This window comes from Thunnus thynnus, chromosome 16, assembly GCF_963924715.1.
Source record: "Thunnus thynnus chromosome 16, fThuThy2.1, whole genome shotgun sequence".
In the NCBI taxonomy this organism is placed as follows: domain Eukaryota; kingdom Metazoa; phylum Chordata; class Actinopteri; order Scombriformes; family Scombridae; genus Thunnus; species Thunnus thynnus.
Window position 1 is genome coordinate 57501 of NC_089532.1, and position 21621 is coordinate 79121.

Genomic DNA, 21621 nt, shown 5'->3' on the forward strand with positions numbered 1-21621 from the left:
TACAGTCCATTTACCATTTAACACTGTGTGTGTGTGTGTATTCAGGGAAAGTGTGATGCGATCACAGCTGTGAAGCTGCTGAGCTGTTTTGATGATCTGGTAGCCGTGGGAACAGCGTCGGGCTGTGTGGCAGTCTTCCAGCTGGTGTCTCCACTTCCTGGTCGCAACAAACAGGTGAGCGGATGGATAGGTGTATTTTAGACAGGTAGAGCAGTGTGTGTGTCTGTTAATCAGCTGTAACACGTGTCTGTGTGTCTGTAGCTGAGGCGTTTTGATGTGGTTGGGCTCCATAAAGGGATGGTCACGTCTCTGGCCTGGAGCACGAATGGCATGAAACTGTTTTCTGGAGATGATAAAGGACGAGTGGTGTTCTCCGCTCTGGACCTGGACCAGGTGACACCTCAACACAGCAAGTTCACATGAGATCATACGAACCAGAGCGTCATCCTGACTTTTGTGTATGTATGTGTGTGTGTGCAGGGTGTGTGTAAACCTGTGCTGCTGTTGGAGGAGTCTTCAGGTGTGGTTCAGTTGGAGTACAGTCACCAGGTGCTGCTGGTCTCGACACAGCAGAGATCTCTGCTTTACTGCACACAGACACAGGAGGTCCAGCAGCTGGGCACCAAGCCCAGGAAGAGGTCACTGCACAACACATTTAACATACTACATACATGTAACATACAACACAGGTGACGTACTACATACATGTAACATACAACACAGGTGACATACTACATACATGTGACATATAAAACGTAACATACTACATACATGTAACATACTAATATGTGTTACATACAACACATGTAACATACTACATACATGTGACAGTTATTTTAACAGTGACCATAGCTCCATATGGCATCCATATTGTATTTGTCCGTGCTGACAGCAGCTGTGTGTGTTGCAGCAGCGGCAGGTTTGGAGCGTGCTTCCTGCCGGCGCTCTGTAAGCAGAGCGACCTGCAGGTGTTTGCTGCTCGGCCGGGACTCCGACTCTGGAGGTCAGATATCAAAGGACAGGTAGAGGACACGCGTCTGCTGAAACCACTGTTCAACACGCAGGTACGCTCAACCATACTGCAAACACATATATGTAGTACTCTTACTGCTGTTACTATGGCAACTAGTACCAAATACTACTGCTGGAGCTACCACTGCTACTACTATTGCTACTGTACTGGTAATATTATTGCTACTACTGCTAATACTACTGCTACTGTACTGCTAGTATTTCTGCTCCTGCTGGCGTGCTTTTGTAATATTAGTATTAGTTAGTATACTGCTTAGTAACTGCTGCTAAGTGTTATTACTGCTCCTCTTTCTGTAACAGACAGGAACACGTGGTGTCAGTTCTGCTCTACTGACTGTTAATGGTAATAACCATAAATGCTTTCTACCTGTCTCACCTACCTGTCTCACTCTGTCAGATTCCTCAGTTTGAGTTATTTCCTCGTCCTGGACCAATCGGAGCTTACCGCCCAGCAGACAGACAGCTCGGTCTGCTCAGCTGTTTCCTCAGAGAGGGTTGGATCCTCAGCTGGAACGAGTACAGCATCTATGTCCTAGACTGCATTAACGAGGTACAAGATACTTTTAATGAGGTACAAGATACTGTTAATGAGGTATAAGATACTATTAATGAGGTATAAGATACTGTTAATGAGGTACAAGATACTGATAATGAGGTATAAGATACTGATAATGAGGTACAAGATACTGTTAATGAGGTGTAAGATACTGTTAATGAGGTACAGGATACTGTTAATGAGGTATAAGATACTGATAATGAGGTATAAGATACTGATAATGAGGTACAAGATACTGTTAATGAGGTGTAAGATACTGTTAATGAGGTACAGGATACTGTTAATGAGGAATAAGATACTGTTAATGAGGTACAAGATACTGATGAGGTACAAGATACTGTTAATGAGGTATAAGATACTGATAATGAGGTACAAGATACTGTTAATGAGGTATAAGATACTGTTAATGAGGTACAGGATACTGTTAATGAGGTACAGGATACTGTTAATGAGGTATAAGATACTGATAATGAGGTACAAGATACTGTTAATGAGGTGTAAGATACTGTTAATGAGGTAATGAGGTACAAGATACTGTTAATGAGGTATAAGATACTGTTAATGAGGTACAAGATACTGTTAATGAGGTGTAAGATACTGTTAATAAGGTAATGAGGTACAGGATACTGATAATGAGGTATAAGATACTGTTAATGAGGTACAAGATACTGTTAATGAGGTATAAGATACTGTTAATGAGGTACAAGATACTGTTAATGAGGTACAAGATACTGATAATGAGGTATAAGATACTGTTAATGAGGTACAAGATACTGTTAATGAGGTATAAGATACTGTTAATGAGGTACAAGATACTGTTAATGAGGTATAAGATACTGTTAATGATGTACAAGATACTGTTAATGAGGTAAAAGATACTGTTAATGAGGTATAAGATACTGTTAATGAGGTACAGGATACTGTTAATGAGGTACAGGATACTGTTAATGAGGTATAAGATACTGATAATGAGGTACAAGATACTGTTAATGAGGTGTAAGATACTGTTAATGAGGTAATGAGGTACAAGATACTGTTAATGAGGTATAAGATACTGTTAATGAGGTACAAGATACTGTTAATTAGGTGTAAGATACTGTTAATAAGGTAATGAGGTACAAGATACTGATAATGAGGTATAAGATACTGTTATTGAGGTACAAGATACTGTTAATGAGGTATAAGATACTGTTAATGAGGTACAAGATACTGTTAATGAGGTATAAGATACTGTTAATGAGGTACAAGATACTGATAATGAGGTATAAGATACTGTTAATGAGGTACAAGATACTGTTAATGAGGTATAAGATACTGTTAATGAGGTACAAGATACTGTTAATGAGGTATAAGATACTGTTAATGATGTACAAGATACTGTTAATGAGGTAAAAGATACTGTTAATGAGGTAATGAGGTACAAGATACTGTTAATGAGGTAAAAGATACTGTTAATGAGGTATAAGATACTGTTAATGAGGTAATGAGGTACAAGATACTGTTAATGAGGTATAAGATACTGTTAATGAGGTATAAGATACTGTTACTGACGTACAAGATACTGTTAATGAGGTACAAGATACTGTTAATGAGGTACAAGATACTGATAATGAGGTACAAGATACTGTTAATGAGGTACAAGATACTGTTAATGAGGTATAAGATACTGATAATGAGGTACAAGATACTGTTAATGAGGTGTAAGATACTGTTAATGAGGTACAGGATACTGTTAATGAGGTACAAGATACTGTTAATGAGGTATAAGATACTGTTAATGATGTACAAGATACTGTTAATGAGGTAAAAGATACTGTTAATGAGGTAATGAGGTACAAGATACTGTTAATGAGGTAAAAGATACTGTTAATGAGGTATAAGATACTGTTAATGAGGTAATGAGGTACAAGATACTGTTAATGAGGTATAAGATACTGTTAATGAGGTACAAGATACTGATAATGAGGTACAAGATACTGTTAATGAGGTACAAGATACTGTTAATGAGGTATAAGATACTGATAATGAGGTACAAGACACTGTTAATGAGGTGTAAGATACTGTTAATGAGGTACAGGATACTGTTAATGAGGTATAAGATACTGATAATGAGGTACAAGGTACTGTTAATGAGGTGTAAGATACTGTCAATGAGGTACAGGATACTGTTAATGAGGTACAAGATACTGTTAATGAGGTATAAGATACTGATAATGAGGTACAAGATACTGTTAATGAGGTGTAAGATACTGTTAATGAGGTAATGAGGTATAAGATACTGTTAATGAGGTACAAGATACTGTTAATGAGGTATAAGATACTGTTAATGAGGTATAAGATACTGATAATGAGGTATAAGATACTGTTAATGAGGTACAAGATACTGTTAATGAGGTACAGGATACTGTTAATGAGGTATAAGATACTGATAATGAGGTACAAGGTACTGTTAATGAGGTGTAAGATACTGTCAATGAGGTACAGGATACTGTTAATGAGGTACAAGATACTGTTAATGAGGTATAAGATACTGATAATGAGGTACAAGATACTGTTAATGAGGTATAAGATACTGTTAATGAGGTACAAGATACTGTTAATTAGGTGTAAGATACTGTTAATAAGGTAATGAGGTACAAGATACTGATAATGAGGTATAAGATACTGTTATTGAGGTACAAGATACTGTTAATGAGGTACAAGATACTGTTAATGAGGTACAAGATACTGTTAATGAGGTATAAGATACTGTTAATGAGGTACAAGATACTGATAATGAGGTATAAGATACTGTTAATGAGGTACAAGATACTGTTAATGAGGTATAAGATACTGTTAATGAGGTACAAGATACTGTAATGAGGTATAAGATACTGTTAATGATGTACAAGATACTGTTAATGAGGTAAAAGATACTGTTAATGAGGTAATGAGGTACAAGATACTGTTAATTAGGTAAAAGATACTGTTAATGAGGTATAAGATACTGTTAATGAGGTAATGAGGTACAAGATACTGTTAATGAGGTATAAGATACTGTTAATGAGGTATAAGATACTGTTACTGAGGTACAAGATACTGTTAATGAGGTACAAGATACTGTTAATGAGGTGTAAGATACTGTTAATGAGGTACAGGATACTGTTAATGAGGTACAAGATACTGTTAATGAGGTATAAGATACTGTTAATGATGTACAAGATACTGTTAATGAGGTACAGGATACTGTTAATGAGGTATAAGATACTGATAATGAGGTACAAGGTACTGATAATGAGGTAAAAGATACTGTTAATGAGGTATAAGATACTGTTAATGAGGTAATGAGGTACAAGATACTGTTAATGAGGTAAAAGATACTGTTAATGAGGTAATGAGGTACAAGATACTGTTAATGAGGTAAAAGATACTGTTAATGAGGTATAAGATACTGTTAATGAGGTAATGAGGTACAAGATACTGTTAATGAGGTATAAGATACTGTTAATGAGGTATAAGATACTGTTACTGAGGTACAAGATACTGTTAATGAGGTACAAGATACTGTTAATGAGGTAAAAGATACTGTTAATGAGGTAATGAGGTACAAGATACTGTTAATGAGGTATAAGATACTGTTAATGAGGTATAAGATACTGTTACTGAGGTACAAGATACTGTTAATGATGTACAAGATACTGTTAATGAGGTAAAAGATACTGTTAATGAGGTAATGAGGTACAAGATACTGTTAATGAGGTAAAAGATACTGTTAATGAGGTATAAGATACTGTTAATGAGGTAATGAGGTACAAGATACTGTTAATGAGGTATAAGATACTGTTAATGAGGTATAAGATACTGTTACTGAGGTACAAGATACTGTTAATGAGGTACAAGATACTGTTAATGAGGTGTAAGATACTGTTAATGAGGTACAGGATACTGTTAATGAGGTACAAGATACTGTTAATGAGGTATAAGATACTGTTAATGATGTACAAGATACTGTTAATGAGGTACAGGATACTGTTAATGAGGTATAAGATACTGATAATGAGGTACAAGGTACTGATAATGAGGTAAAAGATACTGTTAATGAGGTAAAAGATACTGTTAATGAGGTATAAGATACTGTTAATGAGGTAATGAGGTACAAGATACTGTTAATGAGGTATAAGATACTGTTAATGAGGTACAAGATACTGATAATGAGGTACAAGATACTGTTAATGAGGTACAAGATACTGTTAATGAGGTATAAGATACTGATAATGAGGTACAAGACACTGTTAATGAGGTGTAAGATACTGTTAATGAGGTACAGGATACTGTTAATGAGGTATAAGATACTGATAATGAGGTACAAGGTACTGTTAATGAGGTGTAAGATACTGTCAATGAGGTACAGGATACTGTTAATGAGGTACAAGATACTGTTAATGAGGTATAAGATACTGATAATGAGGTACAAGATACTGTTAATGAGGTGTAAGATACTGTTAATGAGGTAATGAGGTATAAGATACTGTTAATGAGGTACAAGATACTGTTAATGAGGTATAAGATACTGTTAATGAGGTATAAGATACTGATAATGAGGTATAAGATACTGTTAATGAGGTACAAGATACTGTTAATGAGGTACAGGATACTGTTAATGAGGTATAAGATACTGATAATGAGGTACAAGGTACTGTTAATGAGGTGTAAGATACTGTCAATGAGGTACAGGATACTGTTAATGAGGTACAAGATACTGTTAATGAGGTATAAGATACTGATAATGAGGTACAAGATACTGTTAATGAGGTATAAGATACTGATAATGAGGTACAAGATACTGTTAATGAGGTGTAAGATACTGTTAATGAGGTAATGAGGTACAAGATACTGTTAATGAGGTATAAGATACTGTTAATGAGGTACAAGATACTGTTAATGAGGTGTAAGATACTGTTAATAAGGTAATGAGGTACAAGATACTGATAATGAGGTATAAGATACTGTTAATGAGGTACAAGATACTGTTAATGAGGTATAAGATACTGTTAATGAGGTATAAGATACTGTTAATGAGGTACAAGATACTGATAATGAGGTATAAGATACTGTTAATGAGGTAATGAGGTACAAGATACTGATAATGAGGTATAAGATACTGTTAATGAGGTACAAGATACTGTTAATGAGGTATAAGATACTGTTAATGAGGTATAAGATACTGTTAATAAGGTATAAGATACTGTTAATGAGGTACAAGATACTGTTAATGAGGTATAAGATACTGTTAATGATGTACAAGATACTGTTAATGAGGTAAAAGATACTGTTAATGAGGTAATGAGGTACAAGATACTGATAATGAGGTATAAGATACTGTTAATGAGGTATAAGATACTGTTAATGAGGTAATGAGGTACAAGATACTGTTAATGAGGTAAAAGATACTGTTAATGAGATATAAGATACTGTTAATGAGGTAATGAGGTACAAGATACTGTTAATGAGGTACAAGATACTGTTAATGAGGTATAAGATACTGTTACTGAGGTACAAGATACTGTTAATGAGGTACAAGATACTGTTAATGAGGTATAAGATACTGTTAATGAGGTACAAGATACTGTTACTAAGGTATAAGATACTGTTAATGAGGTACAAGATACTGTTACTAAGGTATAAGATACTGTTACTGAGGTACAAGATACTGTTACTGAGGTATAAGATACTGTTACTGAGGTATAAGATAATGTTAATGAGGTATAAGATACTGTTAATGAGGTATAAGATACTGTTAATGAGGTATAAGATACTGTTACTGAGGTATAAGATACTGTTAATGAGTTATAAGATACTGTTACTGAGGTATAAGATACTGTTAATGAGGTACAAGATACTGTTACTAAGGTATAAGATACTGTTAATGAGGTACAAGATACTGTTAATGAGGTACAAGATACTGTTACTAAGGTATAAGATACTGTTAATGAGGTATAAGATACTGTTAATGAGGTACAAGATACTGTTACTAAGGTATAAGATACTGCTACTGAGGTACAAGATACTGTTACTGAGGTACAAGATACTGTTAATGAGGTACAAGATACTGTTAATGAGGTACAAGATACTGTTTATGAGGTATAAGATACTGTTACTGAGGTATAAGATACTGTTAATGAGGTACAAGATACTGTTAATGAGGTACAAGATACTGTTTATGAGGTATAAGATACTGTTACTGAGGTATAAGATACTGTTAATGAGGTACAAGATACTGTTAATGAGGTACAAGATACTGTTTATGAGGTACAAGATACTGTTACTAAGGTATAAGATACTGTTAATGAGGTATAAGATACTGTTAATGAGGTACAAGATACTGTTTATGAGGTACAAGATACTGTTTATGAGGTACAAGATACTGTTAATGAGGTATAAGATACTGTTAATGAGGTACAAGATACTGTTACTAAGGTATAAGATACTGTTAATGAGGTACAAGATACTGTTACTAAGGTATAAGATACTGTTAATGAGGTACAAGATACTGTTAATGAGGTATAAGATACTGTTAATGAGGTACAAGATACTGTTACTAAGGTATAAGATACTGTTAATGAGGTATAAGATACTGTTAATGAGGTACAAGATACTGTTACTAAGGTATAAGATACTGTTTATGAGGTACAAGATACTGTTAATGATGTAAAAGATACTGTTAAGGAGTTGTTAAGGAGATACAACATACTATTAACAAGCTAAAAGATGCTATTAATGAGTAACAAGCTACTGTTAACACGTTAAAAGATACTGTTAATGATGTACAAGATACTGTTAACAAGGTACACTGATATCATGTCAAAAATATTGTAACCGCTTAACCTCCTCTGCTGGTGCATTTGCTGCATTTCTTGTCACATTACAGACAAATGGGAACAGTGTAAAATCGTTTGCAGAAACGTGTGTTGTGCCTGTGTTAGATGCACATTCAAACATGGCACCATAACACCATTAGTGAACAAAAACAACTGAATATGGCTGAGGTGTTAACAACAACGTTGCCAATTCATCCTTGTTGTGTGTCATTTACCATCCCTCCCCCTCATTTCCTGTCATTTCTCTGACATCAGCTGTATATATAGTATATTCAGTGTATATACAACATATACAGTATGACTATACAATATATATCTGATATGGATCTGATCAATTGTGTTGCATTCAGGTGATCATTGGTGCGTTGGAGAGCAGTGGAGACATTGTGTCAGTCTCATGTTGTGACAACGAGATCTTCATTCTTAAAGGAGACAGAGACATCATCCGCTTGTCCAACAGCCCTGAGGGACTGGCCTCCAACTGTAAGTAATACTGCTACTGCTACTACTGCCACTGCTACTGCTACTGCTACTACCACTGCTACTGCTACTGCTACTACTGCTACTGCCACTGCTACTACTGCTACTACCACTGCTACTGCTACTGCTACTACTGCTACTGCTACTGCTACTACTGCTACTGCTACTGCTACTGCTACTGCTACTACTGCTACTGCCACTGCTACTACTGCTACTACCACTGCTACTGCTACTGCTACTACTGCTACTGCTACTACTGCTACTACCACTGCTACTGCTACTGCTACTACTGCTACTGCCACTGCTACTACTGCTACTACCACTGCTACTGCTACTGCTACTACTGCTACTGCTACTGCTACTGCTACTGCTACTACTGCTACTACTGTTACTGCTACTACTGCTACTACTGCTACCACTGCTACTGCTACTGCTACTGCTACTACTGCTACTGCCACTGCTACTGCTACTACTGCCACTGCCACTGCTAGTGCTACTGCTACTACTGCCACTGCTACTGCTACTGCTACTGCTACTGCTACTACTGCTACTGTACTGCTACTACTGCCACTGCTACTGCTACTGCTACTACCACTGCTACTGTACTGCTACTACTGCTACTGCTACTGCTACTACTGCTACTGCTACTACTGTTACTGCTACTACTGCTACTACTGCTACCACTGCTACTGCTACTGCTACTACTGCTACTGCCACTGCTACTGCTACTACCACTGCTACTACCACTGCTACTGCTACTGCTACTACTGCTACCACTGCTACTGCTACTGCTACTACTGCTACTGCTACTGCTACAACTGCTACCACTGCTACTGCTACTGCTACTGCTACTACTGCTACTGCCACTGCTACTGCTACTACTGCTACTGCTACTACTGCCACTGCCACTGCTAGTGCTACTGCTACTACTGCCACTGCCACTGCTACTGCTACTGCTACTACTGCCACTGCTACTGCTACTGCTACTACCACTGCTACTGCTACTGCTACTACTGCTACTGCTACTGCTACTGCTACTGCTTCTACTGCTACTACTGTTACTGCTACTACTGCTACTACTGCTACCACTGCTACTGCTACTGCTACTACTGCTACTGCCACTGCTACTGCTACTACTGCCACTGCCACTGCTAGTGCTACTGCTACTACTGCCACTGCTACTGCTACTGCTACTACCACTGCTACTGTACTGCTACTACTGCTACTGCTACTGCTACTACTGCTACTGCTACTACTGTTACTGCTACTACTGCTACCACTGCTACTGCTACTGCTACTACTGCTACTGCCACTGCTACTGCTACTACCACTGCTACTACCACTGCTACTGCTACTGCTACTACTGCTACCACTGCTACTGCTACTGCTACTACTGCTACTGCTACTGCTACTACTGCTACCACTGCTACTGCTACTACTACTACTGCTACTGCTACTACTGCCACTGCCACTGCTACTGCTACTACTGCCACTGCCACTGCTAGTGCTACTGCTACTACTGCCACTGCCACTGCCACTGCTACTGCTACTGCTACTACTGCCACTGCTACTGCTACTGCTACTGCTACTACTGCTACTGCTACTGCTACTACTACTACTGCTACTACTGTTACTGCTACTACTGCTACTACTGCTACCACTGCTACTGCTACTACTGCTACTGCCACTGCTACTGCTACTACTGCCACTGCCACTGCTAGTGCTACTGCTACTACTGCCACTGCTACTGCTACTGCTACTACCACTGCTACTGTACTGCTACTACTGCTACTGCTACTGCTACTACTGCTACTGCTACTACTGTTACTGCTACTACTGCTACTACTGCTACCACTGCTACTGCTACTACTGCTACTGCCACTGCTACTGCTACTACCGCTGCTACTGCTACTGCTACTACTGCTACCACTGCTACTGCTACTGCTACTACTGCTACTGCTACTGCTACTACTGCTACTGCTACTGCTACTACTGCTACCACTGCTACTGCTACTACTACTACTGCTACTGCTACTACTGCCACTGCTACTACTTCTACTAGCACTGCTACTGCTACTGCTACTGCAAATACACCTGTCTCTCTCCCCCAGTGTCAGAGTTCTCAGTGCGGCTGTCCTCACCTTTGACCACGCCCACCATCCTCCCACCAACCGGATCAGTGGAGACGGCTCAGCCAATCAGAACCATGGCCATCATTGTAGAGGGAGGGGGGAGAGAAGGAGGGGGAGGAGGGGAGAGACATGGTGAAGAGGGAAACGAAGAAGAAGAAGAAGAGGAGGAGGTGGAGGAGGCGGAGGAGCATGACGAGCAGCTAGAGGTGAGATACATTAGGCTATGGTGAGTAAACAGTGCCATGGCCATGGAAGACTGTCATGTGACATTTAAGTGAGAAACAAAATAAAAGCAATTTAACAAATACACACACACTGTGTGTCATTTACACGCAGCGTTAACAATTAACTTGATAGTTCTCTCTTTGTGGGTAAGTGAAATAATATATAAAACACATATTAAATAGCCTAAATCCAAACTCATCCCATCTTACAGCAACACCACAGAGTCATAAAAATAAACATGTTAAAAATGCTGCAATATCTGATAGTCACCAGGTGACGTACATGTGTATCACACTTTCAAACCAACGTACCAAGTTCAAGCATACTTAGTACGTAGTAGTATTTTAATATGGCAATTATGATATACACACCTCCGCGGGTAGACTTTCCTTCCACTCATTTTAACATTGCCGCCGGTCTCTCGTCTTCCGTCCCAATCAATCTCATTCAAAACTCTGTGCGGTCTGATGGCGACAAAAGGGTCGACTGCTCCTTCTCCCGTTCCTGGTAATCCTTAAACTGGCACTATCCACTTGCCATTGAGGCCTCATGCAAGAAGTGCTTGTACAAAGATTCATTTAACACATACAAGTGATTTAAGAACATTTATATTATAAAGTCTGATGTTCTTCACGAGATAAAAACCTGTTTGATTGAAATCATAAAATCTTCATCTGACTGAATTTGGAGTTTAAATATGATAAACAGAAATCAACTAAAGTACTGAAATAAATGAGCAAATATGCAAAATTAATACTCTGTTCACCATATTATCATCATCATGGCAGCCAGTTTACTGAGAGGGTTTTTAGATTTTATGATTTTATTGTCATGTTCTGACGCAGCAGCTTCTACATATCAGCAGCTGTAAACAGCTGCCAGATGTTTCTGTCAGTAGTAAACAGCTGGCTCAGTGTCTCTGTCCAGTATCATGTTGTGTTGCAGAGTAATGTCACCTACTGTAGGCTGTAATATTCTCTCCTCTAATGTCTCCGTGACTGTCACATGACCACCTCTCATATTAATCGTGGAGCGCTTTGCTATAGAAAGACATTATTTAGCATCTAACTTCATGTCAAAGCGTTCCCTCTTTATTTCTGTCACAGTGCAGCTGATGTTGATTGTTTCAGGTCCTCTAATACTGGCACTTATAAACTTAACTTGAAGCTCTACAGTGTGAAATTCTTGTTTGTGAATGAAACTCACCCAGAAACAGAGAAGAACAGGTAACCTCATATGGACATTTTGGAGGTGTCTATGATGCTAATAAGCAGATCACAGGAACTTTCAGCTCCTCATTAACAGGTGACGTTCATCAGGCTGAAACCAGCGACTTACGACACGTTCAGGTAGTGAAGACAGTTTTTTGAATCAGACTTGAAACACTGGTATGAGCAAACCTCACACAGAAAAGTCAGAGAGTTTGAGGTCTCGAGACAAAACATGAGGCCCAGGGAGACCTTGCTGTTATTTAATGCTAGCTGTGTATACCTGTGTAAATATGCAGGTGATGGAGCAGCTCTGCCAGCCGCCCAGCATCTTCACCTGCAGCTCTCGCAGCCGCAGCAGCTCTGTCACTTCCTGGGACAGTCTCCATGGAAACGGCCTGGGCTCCAGGCGCTATAGTGCCCCCCTGGGACAGGAGGAGATGCAGCAGGAACTGGTGGTGAAAGCCATCAGAGTGAAGAAGAAGAAGAGACGGCAGCAAGGCAAGCAGACAGAGAGAGTGAGACAGAGAGACGGTCAGAGAGAGAGAGAGAGAGAGATATTAACATGTCCTCTTGTCCGTCCTCAGACAGCGGTGGTGGGAACCGTCTCTCTGAGAGCAGCTGCTCAGACTCCATGTTTGTAGTCCAGGACAGCAGCTGTAGTGATGGAGGAAGTGGAACTCCACTGAGTGACAGAGCTTCCTTCATTGGTCTGGACCTTCAGAACCAGGACTCTCCAGAACAGGACAAGGACCAGTCTTCCTCCAACCAGTCTGGGTCAGTACTTGAAGACTGAAGCAGTGTTGTTCTGTCTCGTCCTTGTTTCTCCTTCCTCCTGACATGACTGTGTCATCTTTATTATCTTGTCCCAGCTCCTGCCTCCCTCCAGACTCCCTGCTCCTCCAGGGCCTGGAACACCAGCTGAACCCAGAGAAGGCATCTGTTCCTGGGGCAGAGACGGAGGTTGTCCCCCCGACCCCGGATGTGGATCTGCTGCTAGAGTGCACTTTCTCCTACATGCACACCACTGAAGAGGATGGTGGACAGGAGCAGCAGCCAATGGAGGAGCAGGAGGACGAGTTTCTGAGCCCACTGATTGGACCGGAGGAGCAGGAGCAGGAGGTGGAGGTGTGTTGATGATGGTGATACCTCTATTAAGATATGTTATGTACATGAACTCCTGGTCCCATCAAACATGGCAACAGCAGCTACTGTAGGTTCGTCCTCCAATCTGTTACCTCTGTAACCAGTCCCTCTACCTGTGCAACTAGTCCCTCTACCTCTATAACTAGTCCCTCTACCTCTGTAACTAGTCCCTCTCCCTGTGCAACTAGTCCCTCTACCTCTATAACTAGTCCCTCTACTTCTGTAACTAGTCCCTCTACCTGTGCAACTAGTCCCTCTACCTCTATAACTAGTCCCTCTACCTCTGTAACTAGTCCCTCTCCCTGTGCAACTAGTCCCTCTACCTCTGTAACTAGTCCCTCTACCTCTATAACTAGTCCCTCTACCTCTATAACTAGTCCCTCTACCTCTGTAACTAGTCCCTCTCCCTGTGCAACTAGTCCCTCTACCTCTGTAACTAGTCCCTCTACCTCTATAACTAGTCCCTCTACCTCTATAACTAGTCCCTCTACCTGTGCAACTAGTCCCTCTACCTCTGTAACTAGTCCCTCTACCTGTGTAACTAGTCCCTCTACCTCTATAACTAGTCCCTCTACCTGTGCAACTAGTCCCTCTACCTCTGTAACTAGTCCCTCTACCTCTATAACTAGTCCCTCTACCTGTGCAACTAGTCCCTCTACCTCTGTAACTAGTCCCTCTACCTGTGCAACTAGTCCCTCTACCTCTGTAACTAGTCCCTCTATCTCTATAACTAGTCCCTCTATCTCTGTAACTAGTCCCTCTACCTGTGCAACTAGTCCCTCTACCTGTGCAACTAGTCCCTCTACCTCTATAACTAGTCCCTCTACCTGTGCAACTAGTCCCTCTACCTCTATAACTAGTCCCTCTACCTCTATAACTAGTCCCTCTACCTGTGTAACTAGTCCCTCTACCTCTATAACTAGTCCCTCTACCTCTATAACTAGTCCCTCTACCTGTGCAACTAGTCCATCTACCTCTATAACTAGTCCCTCTACCTGTGCAACTAGTCCCTCTATCTCTATAACCAGTCCCTCTGCCTCTATAACTAGTCCCTCTACCTGTGCAACTAGTCCCTCTACCTCTGTAACTAGTCCCTCTACCTCTATAACCAGTCCCTCTGCCTCTATAACTAGTCCCTCTACCTCTATAACTAGTCCCTCTACCTGTGCAACTAGTCCCTCTACCTGTGTAACTAGTCCCTCTACCTCTGTAACTAGTCCCTCTACCTCTATAACCAGTCCCTCTGCCTCTATAACTAGTCCCTCTACCTGTGCAACTAGTCCCTCTACCTGTGCAACTAGTCCCTCTATCTCTATAACTAGTCCCTCTACCTCTATAACTAGTCCCTCTACCTGTGCAACTAGTCCCTCTACCTCTGTAACTAGTCCCTCTACCTCTATAACTAGTCCCTCTATCTCTGTAACTAGTCCCTCTACCTGTGCAACTAGTCCCTCTACCTCTATAACTAGTCCCTCTACCTCTATAACTAGTCCCTCTACCTGTGCAACTAGTCCCTCTACCTCTATAACTAGTCCCTCTACCTCTATAACTAGTCCCTCTACCTGTGTAACTAGTCCCTCTACCTCTATAACTAGTCCCTCTACCTCTATAACTAGTCCCTCTACCTGTGCAACTAGTCCCTCTATCTCTATAACCAGTCCCTCTGCCTCTATAACTAGTCCCTCTACCTGTGCAACTAGTCCCTCTACCTCTGTAACTAGTCCCTCTACCTCTATAACCAGTCCCTCTGCCTCTATAACTAGTCCCTCTACCTCTATAACTAGTCCCTCTACCTGTGCAACTAGTCCCTCTACCTGTGTAACTAGTCCCTCTACCTCTGTAACTAGTCCCTCTACCTCTATAACCAGTCCCTCTGCCTCTATAACTAGTCCCTCTACCTGTGCAACTAGTCCCTCTACCTGTGCAACTAGTCCCTCTACCTGTGCAACTAGTCCCTCTACCTCTATAACTAGTCCCTCTACCTCTATAACCAGTCCCTCTGCCTCTATAACCAGTCCCTCTATCTCTATAACTAGTCCCTCTACCTCTGTAACTAGTCCCTCTATCTCTGTAACTAGTCACTTCATCTCTGCAGGTCATGGTTTGTGCCTTAACCTCAGAATCACCGGGCACTTCTATAGTCTCAATTTATGTTTGAATAAAAGACTTTCAGTGGTTTGAGAGGGATGTACTTGCAGTCTGTGATGACTTTTGCCTCTAGTCAAAAGCATTCTCCTGTGTTTCTGTGTAGGAGGACGACTTGGCGCCCCCTGCTGGTCTGGCTGACCAGATGTTTTACTCCACTGTGTCCAGTCTGGACAGAAAGCCCAGTATGTCCAGTGATGAAGAGGGAGACATCTACTGCCACAGTCTGCCCCCTGCTGGCAGCGGAGCCGATACCCGCAGCTGTCCATCCAATCAGACAGAGAAGACCACAGACAGACAGACAGACCAGGAAGCTCAAGACAGAGACAGACACAAACCTGACCAGGTGAGACAGACACAAACCTGACCAGGTGAGACAGACACAAACCTGACCAGGTGAGACAGACACAAACCTGACCAGGTGAGATTGTCAGCAGGATTTAATATATTTTTTCTTATCTCTTCCTAGTTGGCAGAAAGCTGGATGGGATATTCGGGACCAGGATGTGGAATACTGAGCCTGCAGGTGACGGAAAGGTGTGTGCTCAGGTGTCGCAGGTAGGTGTGGTGTCTGGACTTCAGAGGAGGACTGTGGACAGGTAACAGACAGGTGATCTGTGTGTTGCAGGTATGTGTGGTGCCTGGACTTTAAAGGAGGACTGTTCTGTAGCGTTCTTCCTGAAACTGGCCTCAACTGGCAGCGTTTTGAGGATAATGTCCACCAGATGGCCCTCTCACCTTCAGGTGAGCTGCTGACATCACAAAGGATGGATCCTCAGTCCGTTCACTAAGAGCAGTCATTTGTAATTCCAGCCTGCTGTAGAAGGTGGATCAGATTGTCAGGTGTACAGGTGTAGGTAGTGTCAGCTGGATGCTAACTGTTGCTATCTAACAGGTAACCTGCTGTGGAAGGTGGAGCAGAAGAGCATGACGGCGTTTGCATGTGCTAAGGTGTCGGTGAAAGGAAAGCGTCACTGGTACAAAGCTGTGGAACAAACCGCTTTCGTAGCTCTGAGTGACGACTCGGCCTGGATCATCAGGACCAATGGAGACCTGTACCTGCAGACAGGTAACTGACACACCTCCTGGTCCAATCCAGTCCAAACTATAGTATGTTAAAGTAATTGTACTGCTTATGTGTGACACCAGCACCTTTGTGTAGAGACAGGTAAGATGGTGGTTGCCATGGTAACAGTTTGTGTGTCTCTTTCAGGTCTGAGTGTTGAGCGTCCGTGTGCACGCTCAGTGAAGGTGGACACACCCTGCGTGTTCAGCCAGGTGTGTGTGAGAGGAGGCGTGGTCTGGGCTCTGAGCGAACACAAAGCTTTATTCTACAGAGAAGGACTGAACAGCTACTGCAGTGAGGGAGACGGCTGGAAATACGACACTGTCAGGTACTACTGGAGTACTGCTACTACAGTACTACAATATACAGACAGCTACAGTAGTACTGTGTGTAGTAGTTTAGTAAGGAATTATATGAGCGTGTTCATGAACACATCAATGAAGCTGCTGCACAAACACGGATTTTCAGGTGGTGTTAGTGCTGATTCTAACGGTGTGTGTGTGTTGTATGTGTGTGTTGCGTGTGCGTGTCACAGCGAGGCTCAGGGTCTGGATCTGATGTGCGTCGCCCTGGGAGACGGTGGGACGGCCTGGGCGCTGGATGCCAGTGGCAGCCTCTGGTTCAGAACCGGAATCTGTTCATCCAGACCGCATGGAGATGACGATCACTGGTGGCAGGTAGATCAAGCTTATAATTAATTATGAGATCATTAATTAAAAATGATTTGTTTGCTAGAGATCTAACGTTGAACAGAGCTCGGTTTACAGTACTTGCTGAGTCCAAATCAGATGGTGGTCCAAATTGGAAGCACCATGTTTAGTCTTTTGCTGGTCACAACAGGAATGGGGAGGGTTACAGGCACTGAGATGGAAGGAGATAGAGACCCAGTACATAAGACAGAAACTGGATCTGATGTCAGTGCAGTGGGTATGGATGCTGAAGGAGGACAGTAGGGGGGGCTAGAGCAGGAAACAGCGGCCTGTGAGACCAGAGAGGAAGAGTGTGTGTGTGGGTAGTAAACAATCAGTGACGTCATGAGGACTGCACAGCATGCTGCAAGTTAGCCGCTAGCATGCGGCTACCCAGCCTGTTGGGGTGAACTCTACAGGACCTGAATAGGGCCCGACGGCTCCAAAACAAGTTAAACTTGTCTATAAAACCTATATTGCGATGTCTACAGGGGGTCTGGAGCCAAATATGGAGGCTTAGGATTCTGTAACCCTCACCTGCCCGTTAGCTGTACTCACCTGAAACCCTCACCTGTCCTCTAGCTTTACTCACCTGTAACCCTCACCTGTCCTCTAGCTTTACTCACCTGTAACCCTCACCTGTCCTCTAGCTTTACTCACCTGTAACCCTCACCTGCCCGTTAGCTGTACTCACCTGAAACCCTCACCTGTCCTCTAGCTTTACTCACCTGTAACCCTCACCTGTCCTCTAGCTTTACTCACCTGTAACCTTCACCTGTCCTCTAGCTTTACTCACCTGTAACCTTCACCTGACCTCTAGCTTTACTCACCTGTAACCCTCACCTGTCCTCTAGCTTTACTCACCTGTAACCCTCACCTGTCCTGTAGCTTTACTCACCTGTAACCCTCACCTGTCCTCTAGCTTTACTCACCTGTAACCCTCACCTGTCCTCTAGCTTTACTCACCTGTAACCCTCACCTGTCCTGTAGCTTTACTCACCTGTAACCCTCACCTGTCCTGTAGCTTTACTCACCTGTAACCCTCACCTGTCCTCTAGCTTTACTCACCCGTAACCCTCACCTGTCCTCTAGCTTTACTCACCTGTAACCCTCACCTGTCCTCTAGCTTTACTCACCTGTAAACCTCACCTGTCCTGTAGCTTTACTCACCTGTAACCCTCACCTGTCCTGTAGCTTTACTCACCTGTAACCCTCACCTGTCCTGTAGCTTTACTCACCTGTAACCCTCACCTGTCCTCTGGTGTGTGACCTTCAGTTTTGGACCAGTTTGATCGACTTTTTCTCTCTGTCTCTTTCTCTCTCCTCTTGTTTCTCTCCTCACCTGTTATCTGCTTACATATCTGCTTCTCAGATCAGTATTTCAGACTACGTGGTGTTTGATCAGGGCAGTCTGTTCCAGACGCTGCTGCAGGCCACGCAGAGCGTTGCCACGGTAACCAGGGCTCCGGTGGAGCGCGTGGTGGCGTTCCTGTCGCAGTACTCGCAGTGTCAGCCGAGCCTGGTCAGCGCCAACAGCAGCGGTGTCTGGGTGGCATCAGGACGCAACCAGCTGCACCTGGCCCGGGGCAGCCTCGTGGGTCAGTACAGACTGGTACAGCAGAGTCCAGTACAGAACAGAACAGCAGAGCCGCACAGTAGAATCCAGTTTCTAGTTTCAGTTTCTGCTCTTTGTGTTTGGGTCCTTCAGGAACTTTCTGGCAGAACGTTGTTCCAAGAGGAACCGTCTCAGCCACCAGGTGGACCTTCATCACATCTTCAGCTGTGCCTCACAGAGAAGGTAACATACCTGGACACAGCTGGGCACTACACATACCTGGACACACCTGGACACCAGTTTTCCTGTGTTAAATGTGTTGCAGGTACGTTTCTGTGGCTGGCTCAGAGCAGGAAGGATCTGTTCTGTGTTTGGGATCAGGATGGAGAGCTCCGCCCCTCCTCCGTCCCCCTACCACCTGAGGTAAGACACCTGTCTCGCTCTGATTCTACTGGTCTGTACTCAGTCTGTGTTCTGCTAATGTTCTGCTGCGTTCTACCTGTGCGATCAGGTGGAGCTGACTCACCTTTCCGCCTGTCGTGACGCTTTGTGGGGTTTGGACTCACATGGCCGAGTCAGTATTCGCACTCTGTCTGCGTCCTGTCCCACCGGCCTCCACTGGACGCAACTGGACCTCAGTCAGCTAGGTATGTACCTGGGTGGAGGGGGACAGGTGGGTGGAATCAGCAAGTAAACTGGTGATTACCTGTGTAACTAGATCTGCTCATTTAATCCCATAATAACATCAAGTAGTTTCTACTCAGTTAATCTGCTGCTGAGTGTGTTGTCATAGTAACATGATTATCACATGAATGAATGAATGAATACACCTGGAATGAACAGCAGCACTTCTGATATTTACATCACAGTAATAAAGTATAAAGATGTAGAAATAAAGAAAAACACTGAAACTGACTACACTCACACACACTAACATACACACACACACACACACACACACACACACACACACACACACACACTCACACACACACTCACACACATACACACACACACACACATACACACACACACACACACATACACACTCCCTCACAGCTGTGTTTCTCCATCACTTTGACAGGAGGACGTTGTGTAACAGGTCTGTAATTCAGGTCCAGAGATGTCAGAGGTCAACATGGAGTGTGTGTGTGTGTGTGTGTGTGTGTATGTGTGTGTGTGTGTGTGTGTGTGTGTGTGTGTGTGTGTGTGTGTGTGTGTGTGTATGTTAGTGTGTGTGTGTGTGTGTGCGTCATACTGTAACCTGACAGAAGGGCAGATCTGTTTTTAGTTCCTTCTCACTATCACAGGCCACATGACTGTCTGTATTTACGACGCTCTGATGACACAGATGAGTCGTGGTGTTTTTCTGGGATCCACATGAGCCTCAGACGCTCTGCTACAAGTACTCTTCATCACATCGTGACGTTCTCTTCATCACATCATGAAGTTTCATTACAGTCATGTGACTCTACAGATGATAAATGTCAGTACTCACTGACATCACAAACAGCTTTAAACAAACCACATGAATCACATGAGATGATGTTTACAGTGTTTCAGGTTCAGACCTGAGAGAAACGCTGCAGAAACAGAGAACAAGAGAACAAATTAAATGAAACGGTAAACACAGAACATTCCTCACCATCAATGAAACCCACAAAGCTGCTGATCAGACTCATCAGAAGCACAAAGTGCAGGGTTGGCGGTGTGATCCCCGGATCCCCTTGAGCAAGACACTGAACCCAAAGTTGAACCCCCCAATGGTCAGGCCATTGCTCTGCCACCATTGGTGTGTGAATGAGAGTGAAGTGCTTTGTCCATTAAGACAGAAAAACACATCAATTAGACAAACGAGACAAAAACATTAAACTTATTAATTTATTAATTGAGGAAAATGATCCAATCTTACATATTTGTGTGAGAAAATTCTACAGGAAAATGTTGAGGTATCTGTCTGTGAACTGAAGCTCAACAGAAAGTAGGTCATGTAGCAAGATGGCGACCTGAAACACATCATTCAACCAAAGAAGGTTAAAGCAGAAGAAAGTTCATGTTCAGTCCTGACCGTAATCCCACCAACATCCCTGAGCTGACACTGTACTGTCAGGTCCAACGGGCTAAAACTCCTCCAAGCTGATGTGCAGAAACATTTAGTTGAAGTTATTGCTGCATCACACCAGTTACTGAAAGCAAAGGTTCACATACTTACACATACATATAGTATGTAAGATTGGATAATTTTCCTCAATAAATAAATGCACAAGTGTAAAGATTTTGTCTTATTTGTTTAAATGATGTGAGTTTATCTAGTTTTAGGAGCTTCTGTGAAAATCTGATCACGTTTTAGATCATATTTATGCAGAAATAGAGAAAATTCTAAAGTGTTTACAAACTTTCAAGCACAGCTGTATGTGCATTAACATCATAACATTAGTTTCATTAAATTTAGTTTGTTTTGAGATTGTTTGGATGTTTGTCCGTAGTTGGAGGAATATTTTTAGAATATTTGTTTAAAATACAGACAGCT

General features: G+C 42.3%; 1 protein-coding gene across 7 annotated transcripts in view; it reads left to right on the forward strand.

Annotated features, from left to right (window-relative positions):
• tecpr2 (tectonin beta-propeller repeat containing 2) overlaps window positions 1-21621 on the forward strand; it is a 31346-nt gene that overhangs the window by 3378 nt on the left and 6347 nt on the right. For all 7 annotated transcript variants that reach the window (XM_067613654.1, XM_067613652.1, XM_067613655.1 and 4 more), the window contains 20 exons: window positions 46-174; window positions 262-393; window positions 481-638; window positions 911-1064; window positions 1430-1582; window positions 8796-8928; window positions 11037-11263; window positions 12790-12991; window positions 13078-13267; window positions 13363-13618; window positions 15888-16127; window positions 16251-16318; window positions 16410-16525; window positions 16677-16850; window positions 16995-17175; window positions 17383-17524; window positions 18909-19134; window positions 19245-19334; window positions 19417-19514; window positions 19603-19738. In XM_067613654.1, coding sequence (XP_067469755.1) covers window positions 46-174; window positions 262-393; window positions 481-638; window positions 911-1064; window positions 1430-1582; window positions 8796-8928; window positions 11037-11263; window positions 12790-12991; window positions 13078-13267; window positions 13363-13618; window positions 15888-16127; window positions 16251-16318; window positions 16410-16525; window positions 16677-16850; window positions 16995-17175; window positions 17383-17524; window positions 18909-19134; window positions 19245-19334; window positions 19417-19514; window positions 19603-19738 — 3205 coding nt within the window. The remainder of the gene's footprint in view (window positions 1-45; window positions 175-261; window positions 394-480; window positions 639-910; window positions 1065-1429; window positions 1583-8795; window positions 8929-11036; window positions 11264-12789; window positions 12992-13077; window positions 13268-13362; window positions 13619-15887; window positions 16128-16250; window positions 16319-16409; window positions 16526-16676; window positions 16851-16994; window positions 17176-17382; window positions 17525-18908; window positions 19135-19244; window positions 19335-19416; window positions 19515-19602; window positions 19739-21621) is intronic.